The following is a 17,950-nucleotide window of genomic DNA, read 5'->3' as shown; positions in this document are numbered from 1 at the left end:
TATATACAGATCTATTCAAATTTAAAAAATAAATTGTCATGCTGCATTTTAAGTACAATTTCCAAGTGTCAATTTTTAACATAACTTAATTTAGATCTGCATATTATCATAATTTTGTTTAACATGCACATACATTTTAAATGAATTGATGAACCATTCAGCACATGTGTTAAAACACAATAGCTGTTAATGTTTTTGGAATCAGGGACCGACAAGGAATAAGATAAAATTGCTTTTAAATCGATTTCGGAAAATTAATTTTAAACATAATTTTTATATTTGTAATTTTCAGAGCTTGTTTGTTATCCAAATATAACATATGTATATGTTTTTGGAATCAGAAAATGACGAAGAATAAGATGAAATTGTTTTTGGATCGTTTAATAAAAAAAATAAGTTTAATTACAAGTTTCCGATTTTTAATGACCAAACTCATTCATTAGTTTTTAAGCCACCAAACTGAAATGCAATACCAAAGTCCGGCCTTTGTCGAAGATTGCTTTGCCAAAATTGCAATCAATTTGATTGAAAAATGAGGGTGTGACAGTGCCGCCTCAACTTTTACAAAAAGCCGGATATTACGTCATCAAAGGTATTTATTGAAAAAATGAAAAAAACGTCCGGGGATATCATTCCCAGAAACTCTCATGTCAAATTTCATAAAGATCGGTCAAGTAGTTTAGTCTGAATCGCTCTACACACACACACGCACAGACAGACACACACACACACCACGACCCTCGTCTCGATTCCCCCTCTATGTTAAAAAATTTAGTCAAAACTTGACTAAATGTAAAAAGGATAAAAGCTTAAACCTCCCTGATAAAGGGACAGTAATGCAGTATTGAGTGGAAGACTGAATGAGGGATGTTAAATGCAAAAGCAAGCATAGTAAAATAAATGGTAGCAACTCCGTAAGAAATAAAGCTATGAAGTTAGTTACAATGTCAGCAAAACTATGAATAACGAACGAAACAACACACACACACACACACACACACACACACACACACACACACACACACACACACACACACACACACAAACACACACACACACACACACAAATGTCCTGCTGCTGGGTGGCCGAGTGGTAACGCACTTGCGCTCGGAAGCGAGAGGTTGCGTGTTCAGGCCTGGGTCAGGCCGCAATTTTCTCCCCCCTTTCCTAACCTAGGTGGTGGGTTCAAGTGCTAGTCTTTCGGATGAGACGAAAAACCGAGGTCCCGTGTACACTACATTGGGGTGTGCACATTAAAGATCCCACGATTGACAAAAGGGTCTTTCCTGGCAAAATTGTATAGACATATAAAAAATGTCCACCAAATACCCGTGTGACTTGGAATAATAGGCCGTGAAAAGTATATACTCGCCTAACACGCTTGAGATTTACTGGCCGATGTGAATGCGTGATATATTGTGTAAAAAATTCCATCTCACACGGCATATTGTAAACGCCATGAGCCTCCCTCTGGGAGGGTATGTGCGTAGAAATACTCACTAATAAATAAATAAATAATAAATGGAGAATAAAAACCAAGCATACCGTTTTATCATTGACGTTAGCATTCCACCCAGGCACCTGCTGCAGTTCGCTGTCGGCCAGTTCTCTAGATCGATGACAGAACTTCTTCCGGTGTCCGCTCTCAGGCTTCCCCCCTGCAAGACTGCCCCCGGATGACCTGCGCTCAGCCTGTGGCGTGGACGACGACGACCCCCTAGAATCACAGGAGTTGTCACCTCGTAGCGGAGCGGGGTCAATGTAGCAGTACTCCGACTCATCGCTCAGCAACATGTCATGGTCCTGGGTCACTGGGTTCCGGTTCCTGGGCTGGAACATGTCGCTGCCCGAAGGAGGAAACGGCCTCCTGTTCCTGGGAATATTGTCCATACCCTCCTCAGAGGGACGCCCGGCTCCGGAGTCCAGGGACTGAGCGCTGTCAGCTTCTGCATGTGCCAACCTTGACACGGAGTCGTTCATGTAGCCGTCGAATGAGGATGAGGGGCGGAGCCTGGGGTCGTTCACAGAAGAGGAGTGGCCGCTGTCCTGCTGCTGCTGATGAGAGGTGGGGGTGGAGTGCGTGCCCGTCATGTCTATGTACCCCCCGTCCCCAGCAGCGTCCATACTGATGCTGTGGGTCAGCACATGGCCTGGCTTGAAGTTCTGGTAGTGGTGGTGCATCAGATCCGGCCTGTAAAACGAGTATCCGCATGGGGCGGGTTTTGCATCCTCCCTGGCACCTCCCGCCGGCAGAGACGCGCAGGGCGGTCTCCCTGGATTCCCACTCTGCGCATCTGTAATGTCCATTCGTTCATCGACGTGCATGTTGTTGCTATCTGCTGCAAACTGCTCCCCCTCTTCCATGCAAAGGTCTTCGTCAAGGTTCGGAGCTGACGCGCTTCTGTGAAGGTTCTGCGACATCTGTTGGATGAAGGAGTGCGGAACGTAGCCACTCTGCTGCCAGTTATTGCAGCCTGGTGGGGTGTTTTCTTCCCCTCCCCGAAAGATCTCTGTACCCAGGAAGTGGGAGAGGACTTGTGCTGGCTGTGCGGTGGAGGTCACAATGGGAGGGGGGTGACCGTTGGGGGTGGAGGGGGAGGACCCGCTGCCGCAGCTGATGGGACTGGTGGGGTTGTTGCAGAACTCAATGAGGGAGTTGTGGGTGACGTAGTCCTGGTGCAGCAAGGACGTGCAGCTAGAGACGGCTGTGTCTTTGTCGGGTGACTCCAGGCAAGCAAAGCCTTCAGGCTGCTGCTGCACCACAGCATTCTGACGTCCGAGGGTGTGAGGTCTTGACAGCCCATTCTGCCTGCCCAAGCTCTCGTCATCTTCACGCGGAAGGCGACCGCCCTGAAAGCCCGTGACAGGCTGTTTTATGTCCGTGAAGCTTGTCGGACACACCTGCATGGGGAAGGTTTGACTTGGACCCACCGCTCCTCTCTGAGACTGAGGCAATGACGTAGTAAACTGATCATTCCCCGAAAGATCCGACATTTCCGAAAAGGTGCCGTTGAAGTCAGACAAAAAAGGAACGTTAGCCGGCAGGTTTCCGTAGTTTTGAGCAAACTGTGTCATGGGCTGCAGCGCGTCAAGCATAGTAGCAGGTCCAGCAAGCATCTCGGGCTGAGGGTAACCCATGCTCCGGGGACTAGCTGACCTAGGTCCGCAGCGGGTAGGGGCAGGGAGATCACACGTGTCTGCCACTGAGCGGGTGATGTTGAGACGGTGCTGGATCGTTGGGGGGATGTTGAACTGGTCGTTGGCGGACAGGTTGTTCTTCAAGCGTACCGGACCCTGCGTTGACTGGAAAGAAAAATAATAACAGGGCTTAATGTCAAATGAAGGGTGAAGTTGATACTATCAGCAACTTTAGGGCAACATGTATTATTATATCTTGGAAATAACTGTGCTGCAAGTGCTAACTCACTTACTCAGAGAGAGCGAGAGAGAGAGAGAGCGAGAGAGAGACAGAGAGACAGAGAGAGACAGAGACAGAGAGATAGTCAGACAGACAGGCAGAAAGACAAACAGACAGATAGACAAACAGACAGAAACAGACGGACGGACAGACAGACAGACAGACAGACAGAGTCAGACAGACACAGTCAGAAAGAAACTACAGCACAGACACGATTACCTAAACCATGCTGAACGAACAGTCTTGCTGAAGACAAGCCAGTAAAACACTCACCACGTTGAGCTGAGCAGCCCCCATGGTGACACTGATGGAAGCCTGGGTGGGGGGGATGTTCATCTGCAGCTGGTTCACGAGCTTGTGACCCTCGCCCTGACCCCCCTCTATTTGCATGCCCATGGAGTAGTCTGGCTGTTGCTGCTTGGGGGCCTGACAGGGCCGGGAGGCAGTGCCATAGATCTGCTCCAAACTGTGTTGGTTGGGCTCGCCTCGAAGCTTGAGCGTCAGCTGAATTCCCTGTAAATGGTATTGAGACCAAATTGATAACATGTTATACATCTTAAGGTTTGTCTCTTGTGTTTCCCTTTAGAACGTTTTCAGCCAAATTGATCAATTAAAAGGTGTAATGCGTTTCCCTTTAGAACGTTTTCAGCCAAATTGATCTTCTAAAAGGTGTAATGCGTTTCCCTTTAGAACGTTTTCAGCCAAATTGATCTACTAAAAGGTGTAATGCGTTTCCCTTTAGAACGTAAGTTCAGCCAAATTGATCTACTAAAAGGTCTAATGCTTCCCGTGGAACCCATCCCATCCACAATGCATTGTTTGGGCTTTAGCGGAGTAAGAGAATCCTTTCACATCAACACTTGCCTAAAATCAACAGCCTACCAGTGCCTCCTCCGCAGACTGAGAACTTCTTGTTGAATTAATGTGGTAGGTGACAACCATGCCAATCTGCCAAATCATTCAGATTAATCAAAATCCTGCTCTGTGTACAGACATCAGCCCAACCGTTGATTGTTGGTATGTGTGCAAGTGAAAGGGTTCTGTCAAAGTCTGAACGTTTCTGTGGTAGTGGACATGACCGTGTGTGCGGGAAGGACATTACTTTAACACGAAGAAATGTGTGAAGTTTGTCTAAGCACTGAGTTTTTTTCAATCCTGTTCCAATGCTAATTCAGGCAAAGCATACAAGCATAACTACAACTACTCAAATAACTGCATCCTCTGTTCTTTACTTCGTTTTTCCAACCCCCAACCCCCCCTCTCTCCCCCCCCCCCTCCTCCACCAAATTCCCTCCACCCCAACCCACTTCCCTTCAGTCGTTCTTCCACCCGGCGCCTCTTGCCTAAGTCAGTAACTTTGTTACCTTGACCTTGTTTGTTCGTTCATGGGCTGAAACTCCCACGGCTTTTACGTGTATGACCGTTTTTACCCCGCCATTTAGGCAGCCATACGCCGCTTTCGGAGGTAGCATGCTGGGTATTTTCGTGTTTCTATAACCCACCGAACTCTGACATGGATTACAGGATCTGTTTCGTGCGCACTTGGTCTTGTGCTTGCGTGTACACACGGGGGTGTTCGGACACCGAGGAGAGTCTGCACACAAAGTTGACTCTGAGAAATAAATCTTTCGCCGAACGTGGGGACGAACTCACGCTGACAGCGGCCAACTGGATACAAATCCAGCGCGCTACCGACTGAGCTACATCCCCGCCCCATACCTTGACCTAAATATGATAATTACACAGGAAGAACGCAACTGTTTTAACCTATAACTATGTGTAATGTGTGTGAATACGCGCACTTTTGTGTGCGTGTGAGTGTTTGAGTGTGTCCCACCTTAGTCACACCACACACACACCTCCACCCGACACACACCCACCCCAAACCTCCTGCTTATCTTCCGTCACCACACCGTTTAACTGTAAAACTCATATTTACTGGCACGTCTGTGTCAACTGCAATGACAACATGCGCAATTAATATATATATATTCAAAATGGCGACGCGGTGACAATAAGCTGAACCGTAACAGTGTCTCTACACCAGCATGAGACCTCAGCTTACGTGACAGCCCGTGATTGCACAAGGAGTGCATGTGTAGTTAGGTACAATGGGACCCTCCTTGCTAAGACCTCCAAAAAGGGATGTGATAAACAGTTTAAGATCCTTACACGAGCGGGAGTCTAAAACTGAGGTCACATAAATCATTACAGACTCTATGGGGAGAAAATCGGAGAAAACAAGAGTTGCAGAGTTCGAAATAATTTCATATTCTGTTAATTATCGTAATGATTTATTTGTCAGTCCACTTCAAAGAGCTGTAAGTCGACACACTGGTAAATGTTTCTTTACAATACAATGCATTACAATACAATTGTACTATCTCAAACTGAGACTTTACAATTTTCTCCGTTTTTCTATGATTAAACCATAGCCCACTAACTAACCTTTTTGCGGTTTACAGAGTAAACAAGGTCTTAAAAAGGGAAGAAGACTTAAAATGGGAAGTCTCAAACGTGGGTTTCATGGTCTGAGTCTATTCACAAATTCCATTGCCAAATGCCGTGGCGAATACATTTGCATCGCACATTATACACCTTCGTGTTTGTCTGGTTCGAATTGAAAGCATTTATCCCAAGCGTTGCACAGTGAAATAGGGCCACCTGCATACTTTAAAATTGTATTGGTGTAAATGACGGTACTTATTCATAAGTGGGCAGGGGGTCTCCGAAAATAGTCCACAACAAACATGAGTGTGTACAGTTAGTTAAGACATTTCCTGACAAGGACAAACAGAAATGGGGAGAAAAAAAGGACAAGGAACGATAGATATCGACACTCTTGAAGGTAGTTTTCATTCACGTTTCCACCGGCTTTCCGTTATTTTGTGTAACCTCTTGTGGTCTGATTTTAAACTAAAGCGACCGACATGGATTTTTGCCACTTTTGAAGGTATATGAATGTTAACAGGTAATAATATAAAGACATTTTGGGACTCACACATTGAGAAAAGGCGCGAAAAGGACATGACAAGAATGCAGACATACATTTTTCCCCACCCTCGAAGGTACTTTTCATTCACATGTTTAACTGGCTTTTTGCCAACATCCGTGCTCTCATGCGGTCTGATTCAAGAGTTTGGCTGGGTCGTGAGAATCAAAGAGGTGAATGGTTTGTGGCACAAAGAAGAGTAAAGGCGATGTCCATGGATTGCCAAAAATCAACATGCATCTACATACGCACGCACGCACACACACACACACACACACACACACACACACACACACACACACACACACACACACACACCCCGCGTTCAATCAGCAACTTGTAGGTTCCAATACTGAGAAGCGCTTAGGCCAACAAAAAAAATAGGTCTGTTTACGGTAACATAGGCCCAAAAAATAGGGTCGGTAGGTCGGGATTTGTTTTTTTTTGTTTTTTTCCAAAAAAACATATTTTTACGTTATTTTGCCAAAAAAACAAGATTTTTTTTTTTTCCCCAAATGCCAAAAAAAAAGTCTAGGGTCGCGCGAAAAAACTAGGGTCGGTCGGGTTACCGTAAACAGACCTATTTTTTTTTTTTTTGGCCTTACTCCCAATTACTGGCAAGAATTTGCATAGCTTGGTGTCTTCTGTGCAAACACTTCCAGGCAATAAACAGTTTCTCAGAACTGCTGTTTTCTCAATAACAATACAAGATTATGAGAGTGGTTTTTTTTTAAATACCTGATCAAGTCTTGTGTGCAAAATAAACCATTCAGATGAAATGGAAATAGAACAATTTCAAAACGAGCGGCATAAAATTAGCATGACACACAATCCAAGTCGACCTCAACCTTTATCAAGGCAGCTTCGTGGTTACATTAGTCAAGCCTCAAACCTCACGATTTGTACTGTCCTTATAAAAACAAGGAACATTGCCATTTGCATGATGAACTCAAGCACACTTCAGAAGACACACAACAAATGAATCGAACTATACAGAATTTGAGTGAAGAGCCGTTGGATAGAACCAGCCCTGGCCTCACCGCGAATGCGTCCCGACGATGTCCCTTCGGTGTGTGTGGCTTTAAAGGCACACCCGGTACCCTTTCTCATGGCAAATTGGTTAAACTTTTGTGTAACCTCTGCTTGGACACATACCGAAAATTAACACCCTGGGTCCACAGTTGGATTTTTTGATGAATCAATTCAGTTAAAAAACCCAGTGTCTGTCTTCTCTCATTTAAAAGAACGCCTGGTCAGATCTGAGATAGTGAACCGACCTGTTTTCAAGAGAAGGATTGTGTCTTTAAATGTGGTCCTTAATTCAGCCCGAAGTCGACTTCGCGAAGTCTTTTTTACCAAAGACGCTCTGTGCTAAAGCTTCGTGCGGCCAGCTTCGCGAAGGATATTTGCCCAGTTAAGGACAGCAGGGCCGGACTACCGGGGGGGTTATGGGGGTTGCGCAACCCCCCCCCCCCCTAGCCTAAACATGTACCTTACTTATTTTTTTTATTTTTTATTATTGCTTATTTTATGCCGTTTCATGCAAGGAGCGACCATTTTCCTATCTCAGAATATGACCTACCCGTCAGCTTGAGGGGGGGGGGGGGGGTTCTAGGGTTTCCGGACCCCCCCCCCCCCCCCCAGCCAAAAAATAAAAATATTGAATGAGGTATGCATTTCTTTATTTTACATTGAGTTTCAATTTTTGGGGTATTAATCAGTGACAAAATCTGCTGCCTGAAACTGGTAATGATCATCCTCAGAATGCACCAGATTGCACCATTTTGCATCCTTTTTTTAAAAATTTTCCGGGGGGGCATGCCCCCGGACCCCCCTAGCAAGCTAGGCGCTTCGCGCCGTCGGCTCGGCGCTTCGCGCCTTCACACCCATATTTTCACAATATACTTTTGGAAAAAAACCAGTCATAAAATGAACTGATCCGTCCCTGCCGCCAGGAGGGACATCCCCCTGGGCCACCACTGGCAACCCCCCCCCTCCTCTTCGCCTAGTCCGGCCCTGGACAGGCTAATAGAAACTGATGCATCTGGACTGGGTGACCGAGTGGTAACGCACTTGCGCTCGGAAGCGAGAGGTTGCGAGTTCGACCCTGGGTCAGGGCGTTAGCAATTTTCTCCCCCCTTTCCTAACCTAGGTGGTGGGTTCAAGTGCTAGTCTTTCGGATGAGACGAAAAACCGAGGTCCCTTCGTGTACACTACATTTGGGGTGTGCACGTTAAAGATCCCACGATTGACAAAAGGGTCTTTCCTGGCAAAATTGTATAGGCATAGATAAAAAAAAAATGTCCACCACCATACCCGTGTGACTTGGAATAATAGGCCATGAAAAGTAGGATATGCGCCGAAATGGCTGCGATCTGCTGGTCGATGTGAATGCGTGATGTATTGTGTAAAAAAAAATCCATCTCACACGGCATAAATAGATCCCTGCGCCTTGAGTCCGAGTCTGGAGATACGCGCGCGATATAAGACTTCATATAACAAGCATTGGCTAACGACGGTCCTTAATTCAGCCCGAAGTCGACTTCGCGGAGACTTCGCGAAGTCTTTGAACAGAAAACTCAGTGCTAAAGCTCCGTGCGGCCAGCTTCGCGAAGTATACTTGTCTTCGCGTAGTCGACTTCGCCCAGTTAAGGACACGCTTAACGGAAAACTCACCTGCAGGTCGCCAGAAGCTGTGTTCCAGTCAACGTCCCGACGAGGTCCGACGATGTCGTACCAGTAGAGCGGGTGCTGCAGGATGTTGTCCAGAGAGGCATGCAGAGGCGCGCTCTTGCGCGTGCCCACGCGCAGAAACTGCAACACCCCTGAACGGTCCTCCACGCTCACTGATAACTGCAGGGAGTTCAGTTCTGCAATGGAAAGAAAGTGGCCATTTTGAACATACTTTCGGGCCTTTTTTTTCTATACTATCCGTCATAAAACAAAAACTAGACAGATGCGTGTGAGGGCAGATGTGTGTGATGAAGCGGCTTATGACTAGACAGGCTATTTACTATTCCCCTACCATTTTCAGCAAACAGATTGATTTTACACGAGGTAGTGTCTATTCTGTGAAAAAAGACACCCCCGATAATCATATTCACAAAAGCAAGGATCCCGTCCTTAATTTTACATGAGGTAAACAGTTGAACAGACATCACTGACAGACACGCCCGAAAATCAAATTCACACACAAAAAAGATTCTAAAAAAGAGATAAAGCTACCAAGGCACTCAGTCGTCCAACTAACTGACCAAGGGGCAGTGCTTTGAAGAGAGGACTCAAGAGAAGGACAGAAATAAATTGTGCATGGTTCAGCCATTTGGGGGACGCCTACTGACAAAATAAAAATAAAAACATTCGTCCTATTTGAATTTGAAGTTTCATTTACTGGAAACGGTTTAAGCGCAAGCAAAATAATACATTTGCGGAAGCAAGAGGATGTCAGGAAGGGTCCATGGAAATTAGTATGTCCTAATTTACCCCAACAGTAGGTTTCCTATCCTGTTTTTTGTGAATGGATCAAAAGTTCAAGGCTTGCAATGCTCAGATGGCCATTGCGCTAATTGGTATATCTGTCTGTCTGTCTCTGTCTCTGTCTCTCTCTCTCTCTCTCTCTCTCTCTCTCTCTCTCTCTCTCTCTCTCTCTCTCTCTCTCTCTCTCTCTCTCTCTCTCTCTTTCCCGTTCCCTCCTTCTCCACGTGTTCGTCAATAAAAGTACAGGTTTAAATCAAAATCTAAGTGCTGTCAAGACACAGGGCAATGGTCGCAGTGCAAAAAAAGAAGGGAAAAAAAGCCGTGTCTATCATATATCCAGCTTCTAACTTTAGACCATTACTGTCTTCAACAAGCGTGACGATCACAAGAACTTGAAATACCTGTTATTATTATCTGTGATCGGAGTCAATAGAGGAAGACAGACTTGTGAGGGTCTTTGCAACAGAAACCTGAATCCGACCGGATTCGATTCTCTATTTTGTATTTTGAATGTTCATGCTTTATTTTACTTATTTCTGTACACGTGACTCTTCGTCCGTCTGTCTGCCTTTGTGCCTGTCTCCTTGTTTGCTTGTTTTTTTCTTTCCTTCGCGGTTGAACGTTCGTTCCGATTTCTATTCACACATCGCACATTTCTCGGCAAATTTGAGCCTGACACTGCTCAGTAAGATTTCAATAATATGTCCAAACTTTTATTTGGTTTTCACCCCAACTCGTGTTATTAGAATAAGTTGTCAATGATGTTTCCATCAAGAATACAGTGGAACCCCCCTTTTAAGACCCCCCCCCCCCCCCAATTTAAGACTCCCTCCCTTTTAAGACTCTGGGTTTTTTCAGACTTTCTGTTCGTAACCTCTGTATTTACTCCCATTTTGAGACTCCCTCCTTTTTAAGACCTGATTTTCTCAGATTTTTGGAGGTCTTAAAAGGCGGGTTCCACTGTATCCTGTTCCACTGCCCTACACGCCACCAGGCGTGAAAGGCAAGGATACTGTATCCTAAAAGAGGAAGACATCTGTGAAGGTTGTTACAACAGGCACATGAAACAGACAGTAAGAACAACTTAATTATGGCTTCATTGTACTTCGTTTCCGACTTTGTTTCTTTCTTAGCTTCGTTCTATCTGTCTGTCTGTTTTGCTTGTCCCTCTTTTTTTTTTTCGTTGTTTCTTTCTTTATTTATTTCTTCCGTTTGAAAGTTATTTCATTCATGTGTAATCCCATTTTCTAGCTCGCAGTCTAGGCGCAGTCACAGCACGCGCCAAAAGGAGGTGTGGCTTAGCTGGCCGTTTGTGCAGTAACCATGTCGGTATCAATTAAGCTCCACCGCCGCTTCGGTCCCAGTGTGTTATTTTGACCTGCCATGCTGCAGGTCAAGAACTTTCCCCCCGTCGGTAGCAGACTATCAAGTTTCCAAACGCTGACTACTCCGAAGACTCTGGAGAGAATTTCTCTATGCTGCAGAGGTTTGATGTACAGATTTCCCTGTGTCACTGCTCAAACCAGACCCGTTTTTACATTTAGTCAAGTTTTGACTAAATGTTTTAACGTAGAGGGGGGAATCGAGACGAGGGTCGTGGTGTGTGTGTGTGTGTGTGTGTGTGTGTGTGTGTGTGTGTGTGTGTGTCTGTGTGTCTGTGTGTCTGTGTGTGTCTGTGTAGAGCGATTCAGACTAAACTACTGGACCGATCTTAATGAAATTTGACATGAGAGTTCCTGAGTATGATATCCCCAGACATATTTTTCATTTTTTTGATAAATGTCTTTTATGACGTCATATCCGGCTTTTCGTGAAAGTTGAGGCGGCACTGTCACGCTCTCATTTTTAAACCAAATTGGTTGAAATTTTGGTCAAGTAATCTTCGACGAAGCCCGGACTTCGGTATTGCATTTCAGCTTGGTGGCTTAAAATTTAATTAATGACTTTGGTAATTAAAAATCTGAAAATTGTAAAAAAAAAAAATTTTTTTATAAAACGATCCAAATTTACGTTTATCTTATTCTCCATCATTGTCTGATTCCCAAAACATATAAATATGTTATATTTGGATTAAAAACAAGCTCTGAAAATTAAAAATATAAAAATTATTATCAAAATTAAATTTCCGAAATCAATTTAAAAACACTTTCATCTTATTCCCTGTCGGTTCCTGATTCCAAAAACATATAGATATGATATGTTTGGATTAAAAACACGCTCAGAAAGTTAAAACGAAGAGAGGTACAGAAAAGCGTGCTATCCTTCTCAGCGCAACTACTAAACCGCTCTTCGTCATATCCGGCTTTTCGTAAAAGTTGAGGCGGCACTGTCACGCTCTCATTTTTAAACCAAATTGGTTGAAATTTTGGTCAAGTAATCTTCGACGACGCCCGGACTTTGGTATTGCATTTCAGCTTGGAGGCTTACAAATTAATTAATGAGTTTGCTCATTAAAGTTGTCATTAAAATCGATTTTTCGGAAACAGATTTAAAATTGATTGCATCGTATTCTTCATGACATTCTGAATCTAAAAATACATACATATGTCATGTTTACTCTTAAAATGTGATCACAATTAACGAAAATAGATTAAAGGCACAGTAAGCCTCCCGTAAACCATCACAGAGCTCCCCGAGCGTCTAAATACAGTACAAGCATACTTCCATTTGAACGCTCACCGAACGGGAACATCCTGGCTGCTTTCTGTCGAGCGTGAGACATTTTCAAAGAATTTATTTTCGTAGACTTGTTCCGTTAACAACAACGGCGCCTCGTTTTTGCGCTAGACCTAACTTTTAAAATCTAAATAATAAATTGACAGCTTGTTACACAAACATTCTTTAATCATAAAAGAATTCGTTTTTCATCAAGACAAGATCAGAACAATTCGAAGTTGTGAAAGTTTAAAAAAAAGAAAAGCCCGGAAGCAGGGTCACGCAAGGGTCGTAGCAGACGACGGCCGGTTTATCAGTGCAAATCGCCGTTCCTCTCAACAGTCAAAAGCCATCGCTAGAGTTCTTGTGAACCACAGCCGTTGTTTCGTGCATAAAAAAAACGTGCTATTGTAGATAAGCTCACGTCGAGTCGCATTCAAATGACTAACTATGACGACTGCATTGTGAAAAGGGAAAACGGGATCACACGGGTTCACGATGGCTCAGGGGTAAGATAAACCACGCAAAAATAAATTCTTTGAAAATTGTTCGCTCTTTACGGAGGGCACCTAGGATGTTCTCAATTGGTGAGTGTTTAAATGAAATGGTGTTTGTACTGTGTGTAAAAGCCTGACCGTATCTGTGATGGTTTACGGGAGGCTTACTCTGCCTTTAATTAGTCTTACGATTAAAATTTAAGAAATCGATCCAAAAATGATCTTATCTTATTCTTTATCGTTTCCTGATTTCAAAAACGTATAGATATGATAGGTTGTATTCAAAACAAGCTCAGAAAGTTAACAAGAATACAGAAAAGCGCGCTTTCCTGCTTAGCACAATACACTACCGCGCTATTCTGGCGTGTGCATATCACTGCGTTTTGCACGTGGGAGGTGAGCGGTTGAAAACGACGTTAAACACCAAATAAAGAAAGAAAGATTTACACCCAGTGTGTAAGAAAAACATTGAATACATTGACATTTTTCACGACAGACAGATAACTACAGCCTTTACTTGTATATAGATTGATGTTTTTCCTTTTTATATTCCTTTTAAAATTGATAAATATTTGTAAACCCTTCTCGGAACAGCTTTCGCAATTCATGTCCACCCACAGGCGCCGGACTATTCTGAATAACAGCGACTGCTCAAAGACCAACAGCAGACAATGATGAACTCGAACTGCCTGGAATCTGTGTTGCCTGTATCATTGCAACTCGCCTGCATGATCACATTTCTGTATTTGTCATGTAAATTCTTACAACCCCGGATAGAAAAACAAAAACAAAAACAGAAAATGACGTCACACCTTAAAAAAACCCATGGCTTTAATTTAAATGTAGCAGCATTAACACTAAATGTTTGTTATAATGCAGTAAAACTATTACATATCTGATTATTCTTGTTCACCTATTTCGTCTCTTCTACCCACAGAGATATAGAATATTCTATATCTCTGTGCCAAGTCAAGTCAAGTGCGCGTATTGTATGTGCCTCTTGTTTTATGGACTGGGCAAAGGATCTGCGCCTTCGGCTCTGAGTCAAGTTCCCATAGGCCGAGGGAAGTGTTTAATTAACCGTATCGAGCACACGCATATCGTGCATTCCGAACGCGTGTACTGGAGTGACTGACAGGAGCTCAAGTTCTCCCTCCCTTAAAAATAAGGGAGTCTGCCGCGATCGCGCCTGAACTGGCTCGGTAATGATCAGTCTGACTTTGCTGGGACAGATTTAAAAACTGTGTTCCAAATTTCATTTTTCCCTCGACTTAAAACAAAAGACAAAGAGAGTCGTAAAATAACAAATTAAAATATATCTTTTAGTTTTACAAACAGCACCACGAAAGTTGCACTGCGCAAAGAAAGCACACAGACGATCACAATGTTTTGAAAATACAATAAACAAACATTATAAATTCGTTCCGTGCCTGTTACACACTGATATATATACCCATGCACATGCATTAAGCTGGCCGAAGCAGGTGTTTATTGCCACACGATTGCGTGTAAGAAACTGGAGACACACCATAATATTTCTCGGTCAACCACAACCAGTGATTGTATCAGTAAACAGCTCAGTGGTTCGTGCTGGTCTGGGTATTCCCATCCTGAATCTTACCCCATTGATTGTTTAGGGGGTACTTGTCTTTAACGTTATTCGTGTGTGTGTGTGTGTGTGTGTGTGTGTGTGTGTGTGTGTGTGTGTGTGTGTGTGTGTGTGTGTTAGTGTGTGTGTCTGTCTGTCTGTCTGTTAGTAAGTGTGTGTGTGTGTGTGTGTGTGTGTGTGTGTGTGTGTGTGTGTGTGTGTGTGTGTGTGTGTGCGTGTGCGTGATTGTGTGCGTGTGTGTATGTGTGTCTGTGTGTGTGTCTGTGTGTCCGTATGTATGTGTCTAGTATGGGTGGCCGTGTGTACCTGTCTTGTAAGCATGTCTGTGTGTTTCTCTGTATGTAAAATATCCGAAACATATGAGATCCTCTTTCACAAGAACGAATTCCCAGGAATACAAACACAGTTTCTTCCGAGAACCTGGTGGTTCGTAGTACACGTGTCAAGAACGAAGGACACGCGCCGGGAAAACGGTCTTTGTGACAAAATTAATGAGATAGTCTGGGCTACGTAATGTTTGTCGTCACAATCCTTTGCACGGGCCATACAAAATGAACGGATGGCGGATCGCGGCCACGATCTCACAATCGTTCAGCGCGGTTAATGCACGTTTTTCAGTCATCAAGATTCCACAGGGGCTTGTATCAAAGTACCGGTTCGGGAGCCAGTCCAGCGAAACATGATACCCGGCATAACCTGCTGTGACACTTGTCTGATGATCTGCTTGTGCTGTGGCAGATGCTGCTACTGTGGAACTGCCCTTTTAAGACCCCCCAATTTAAGACTTCCTCCACCGTAAGACCTTATTTTTCAGATGTTCTGTTCAGGGCGGGGATGTAGCTCAGTCGGTAGCGCGCTGGATTTGTATCCAGTTGGCCGCTGTCAGCGTGAGTTCGTCCCCACGTTCGGCGAGAGATTTATTTCTCAGAGTCAACTTTGTGTGCAGACTCTCCTCGGTGTCCGAACACCCCACCCACCCACGATATCCGAAGGTTGTAGAGTGAAAAGACGGACCCGCATTTAGGTCTTACAAATACATGTCCCGTGTATTAGAAGACTAATTTATGACATAGGAGCTTGTGTCAACTGAAGGTGCTGCCCGAAAAAGGTACGAACACATTTTCACCCTCTTTGGTCCAACTAAAGCACAAGGTTATGGGGGAAGATATCAGAAGGTTATAGAGTACGACATCAGAAGGTTATAGGGTAAAATATCAGAAGGTTATAAAGTACGAAATCAGACGGTTATAGAGTAAGATATCAGAAGGTTATAGAGTACGACATCAGAAGGTTTTATTAACAATTCAGTGCCCCATATGGCTTTTTGACCAATCAGGACGGATTCTAGGTGACCTGTTAAATGTTATAACGTTCAGGCAGGGACCCTTTTTGTTTTCAACAAGATCAGTGTGATTTATTCTACAGAATGACACTTCAAATGCTGTCAGATAATACTCTCTTTATCTAAAAAAAAAAAAAAAATACCGATAAGCGAGTTTTGTCGGTGGGTGCTTTACGGAACAGCAAGGTACCGCCCATCCTCTGAGTGTGAAATGCCGACCCGCTCACTTGAAATCTAAATTACCTAAGTTCGAAAAATCAAGTCAAATTGCGTCACTCACGTTACGTCAAATGTATCTTTACGTCATTTCCCATCCGTCTTGAGTCGGTTCTAAATCTGTCGCTCTCTATTCAACAAGAAAAAGCGAAGCAACCGAAACGCATGTTGAACATAGTTTATCTTGTGAGATTGTTGTGTGTCAAACGCATTTGATCTGTGAATATTCATCACGTCAGGAGTATTACTCTGATTGGCTGACCCAGGTCACAAGAATTCTTTGACTGACAGGCATAATCAGGTAGGAGCGCTCAAGTTCCCATTGCGGCTGTTCTGTCTAATTCGCGGGGTCGCTTCGAAATTTCTTTTGGTCGAATTAAACGGTAATAAAACCGTTATTTCTAATATGCGGACTGTTAGCAAATGATAACAGTCATGTCTCACAAACGATATCAGCATTCGCCTAAAAGGCTCATGCTTGATATCTTTTTTCTCGACATGCCTGTTATCATTTGCTAGCAGTCAGCATATTAGAAATAACTCATAATAGGGTAAGATATTAGAAGGTTATAGAGTACGACATCAGAAGGTTAGATCTATAGGGTAAGATATCAGAAGGTTATAGAATACATCAGAAGGTTATAGGGTAAGATATCAGAAGGTTATTAAGTACGAAATCAGACGGTTATAAGGTACGATATCAGAAGGTTATAGGGTACGAAATCAGAAGGATATGGGGTAGTGCGTGCGTGCGTCCGAGTGTGTGCAGGGTTCGACACTAGCGGGGGCGGGGGGCGGAACGCCCCAGAGTTTTGTGTTCCGCCCCAAACATTGCCGAAGCTTGGGGCCCACTCCGCCCCAGGATAAATTCCAACAATGACAAACCGAAAATTCTAATGCCAGAGCCAATCACTAAAAATTGCCAGTCAAAGTCGTCACTGAAATTTGCGTTACGATCAATGCCGCAGTCAAGAAAAAAAAACATTGAAATCGTCGAAGGACAATGCCGCACGGGAAATAACTCCCAGATTGCGCTCTTTAGCGTGAGAGATAAGTATCGCCTTCAAATGCCAAACGCAAAATGTGGCGACACATCCCTGGTGTAAAAAGACATGGAAATGAAGATGAAGAACAGGGTGGAGAGAAACGAAAAAAAGGAGACCGATGCAGCCAAAAGCGCGAAGTGCTGTCGTAATTTTAATGTCAAATGGTTGAAAGAATTTCCCTGGCTTCAGTACGATGAAGAAAAACAGACAATGCGTTGCCGCACGTGAATACTGAGAGTGGGCCCCAGATTTTTGTTTTCCGCCCCAGCAATTTCCATCTCTGGGGCCAGTGTGGCCCCAGGCCAAATAAGTTAGTGTCGACCCCTGGTGTGGGCGTGTAATCGTGTTTCAATGTGCACACGACTACCTGAATGAGTTTCGCTTCCTCCACCTTTTGCTCGTGTCTTGCGTTTTTGTTGAAATATCATATATATTATGTACTCTTAATCGTAGCTGGCCAGCCTTGAAACTGAACCGAAACTGTTCCCGGCGAAGGGGAAAAAATATACGAGTTCCAACATCCTGCTACCCGTAGTGACGCTACTCGTCCTTACTGGTATTACACCTCTCATGGAAACCTGTCTGGGTTACTCATCCAAAACTCATTCCGCTAAAACCGCAAAGGGCCTTCGGAGAAAGAACAAACAAATGAAACAAATAAACAAGAAGCCACTGCCCTGAATACTATTGAGGTGAG

General features: G+C 44.0%; 2 protein-coding genes across 3 annotated transcripts in view; both read right to left on the bottom strand.

The window, feature by feature from the left end:
- Window positions 1-17,950, bottom strand: part of LOC138965092 (uncharacterized) — a 305,948-nt gene that overhangs the window by 103,427 nt on the left and 184,571 nt on the right. The gene's annotated exons all lie outside the window — the stretch shown is intronic.
- Window positions 1-17,950, bottom strand: part of LOC138965060 (uncharacterized) — a 70,270-nt gene that overhangs the window by 5,763 nt on the left and 46,557 nt on the right. For both annotated transcript variants that reach the window (XM_070337183.1, XM_070337184.1), the window contains exons 4-5: window positions 3,693-3,932; window positions 1,547-3,304 (exon numbers count right to left, since the gene is read on the bottom strand). In XM_070337183.1, the coding sequence (XP_070193284.1) occupies window positions 1,547-3,304; window positions 3,693-3,932 (1,998 nt within the window). The remainder of the gene's footprint in view (window positions 1-1,546; window positions 3,305-3,692; window positions 3,933-17,950) is intronic.

This window comes from Littorina saxatilis, linkage group LG4 (genome assembly GCF_037325665.1).
Source record: "Littorina saxatilis isolate snail1 linkage group LG4, US_GU_Lsax_2.0, whole genome shotgun sequence".
In the NCBI taxonomy this organism is placed as follows: domain Eukaryota; kingdom Metazoa; phylum Mollusca; class Gastropoda; order Littorinimorpha; family Littorinidae; genus Littorina; species Littorina saxatilis.
This window is presented reverse-complemented; position numbering and strand designations above follow the sequence as displayed.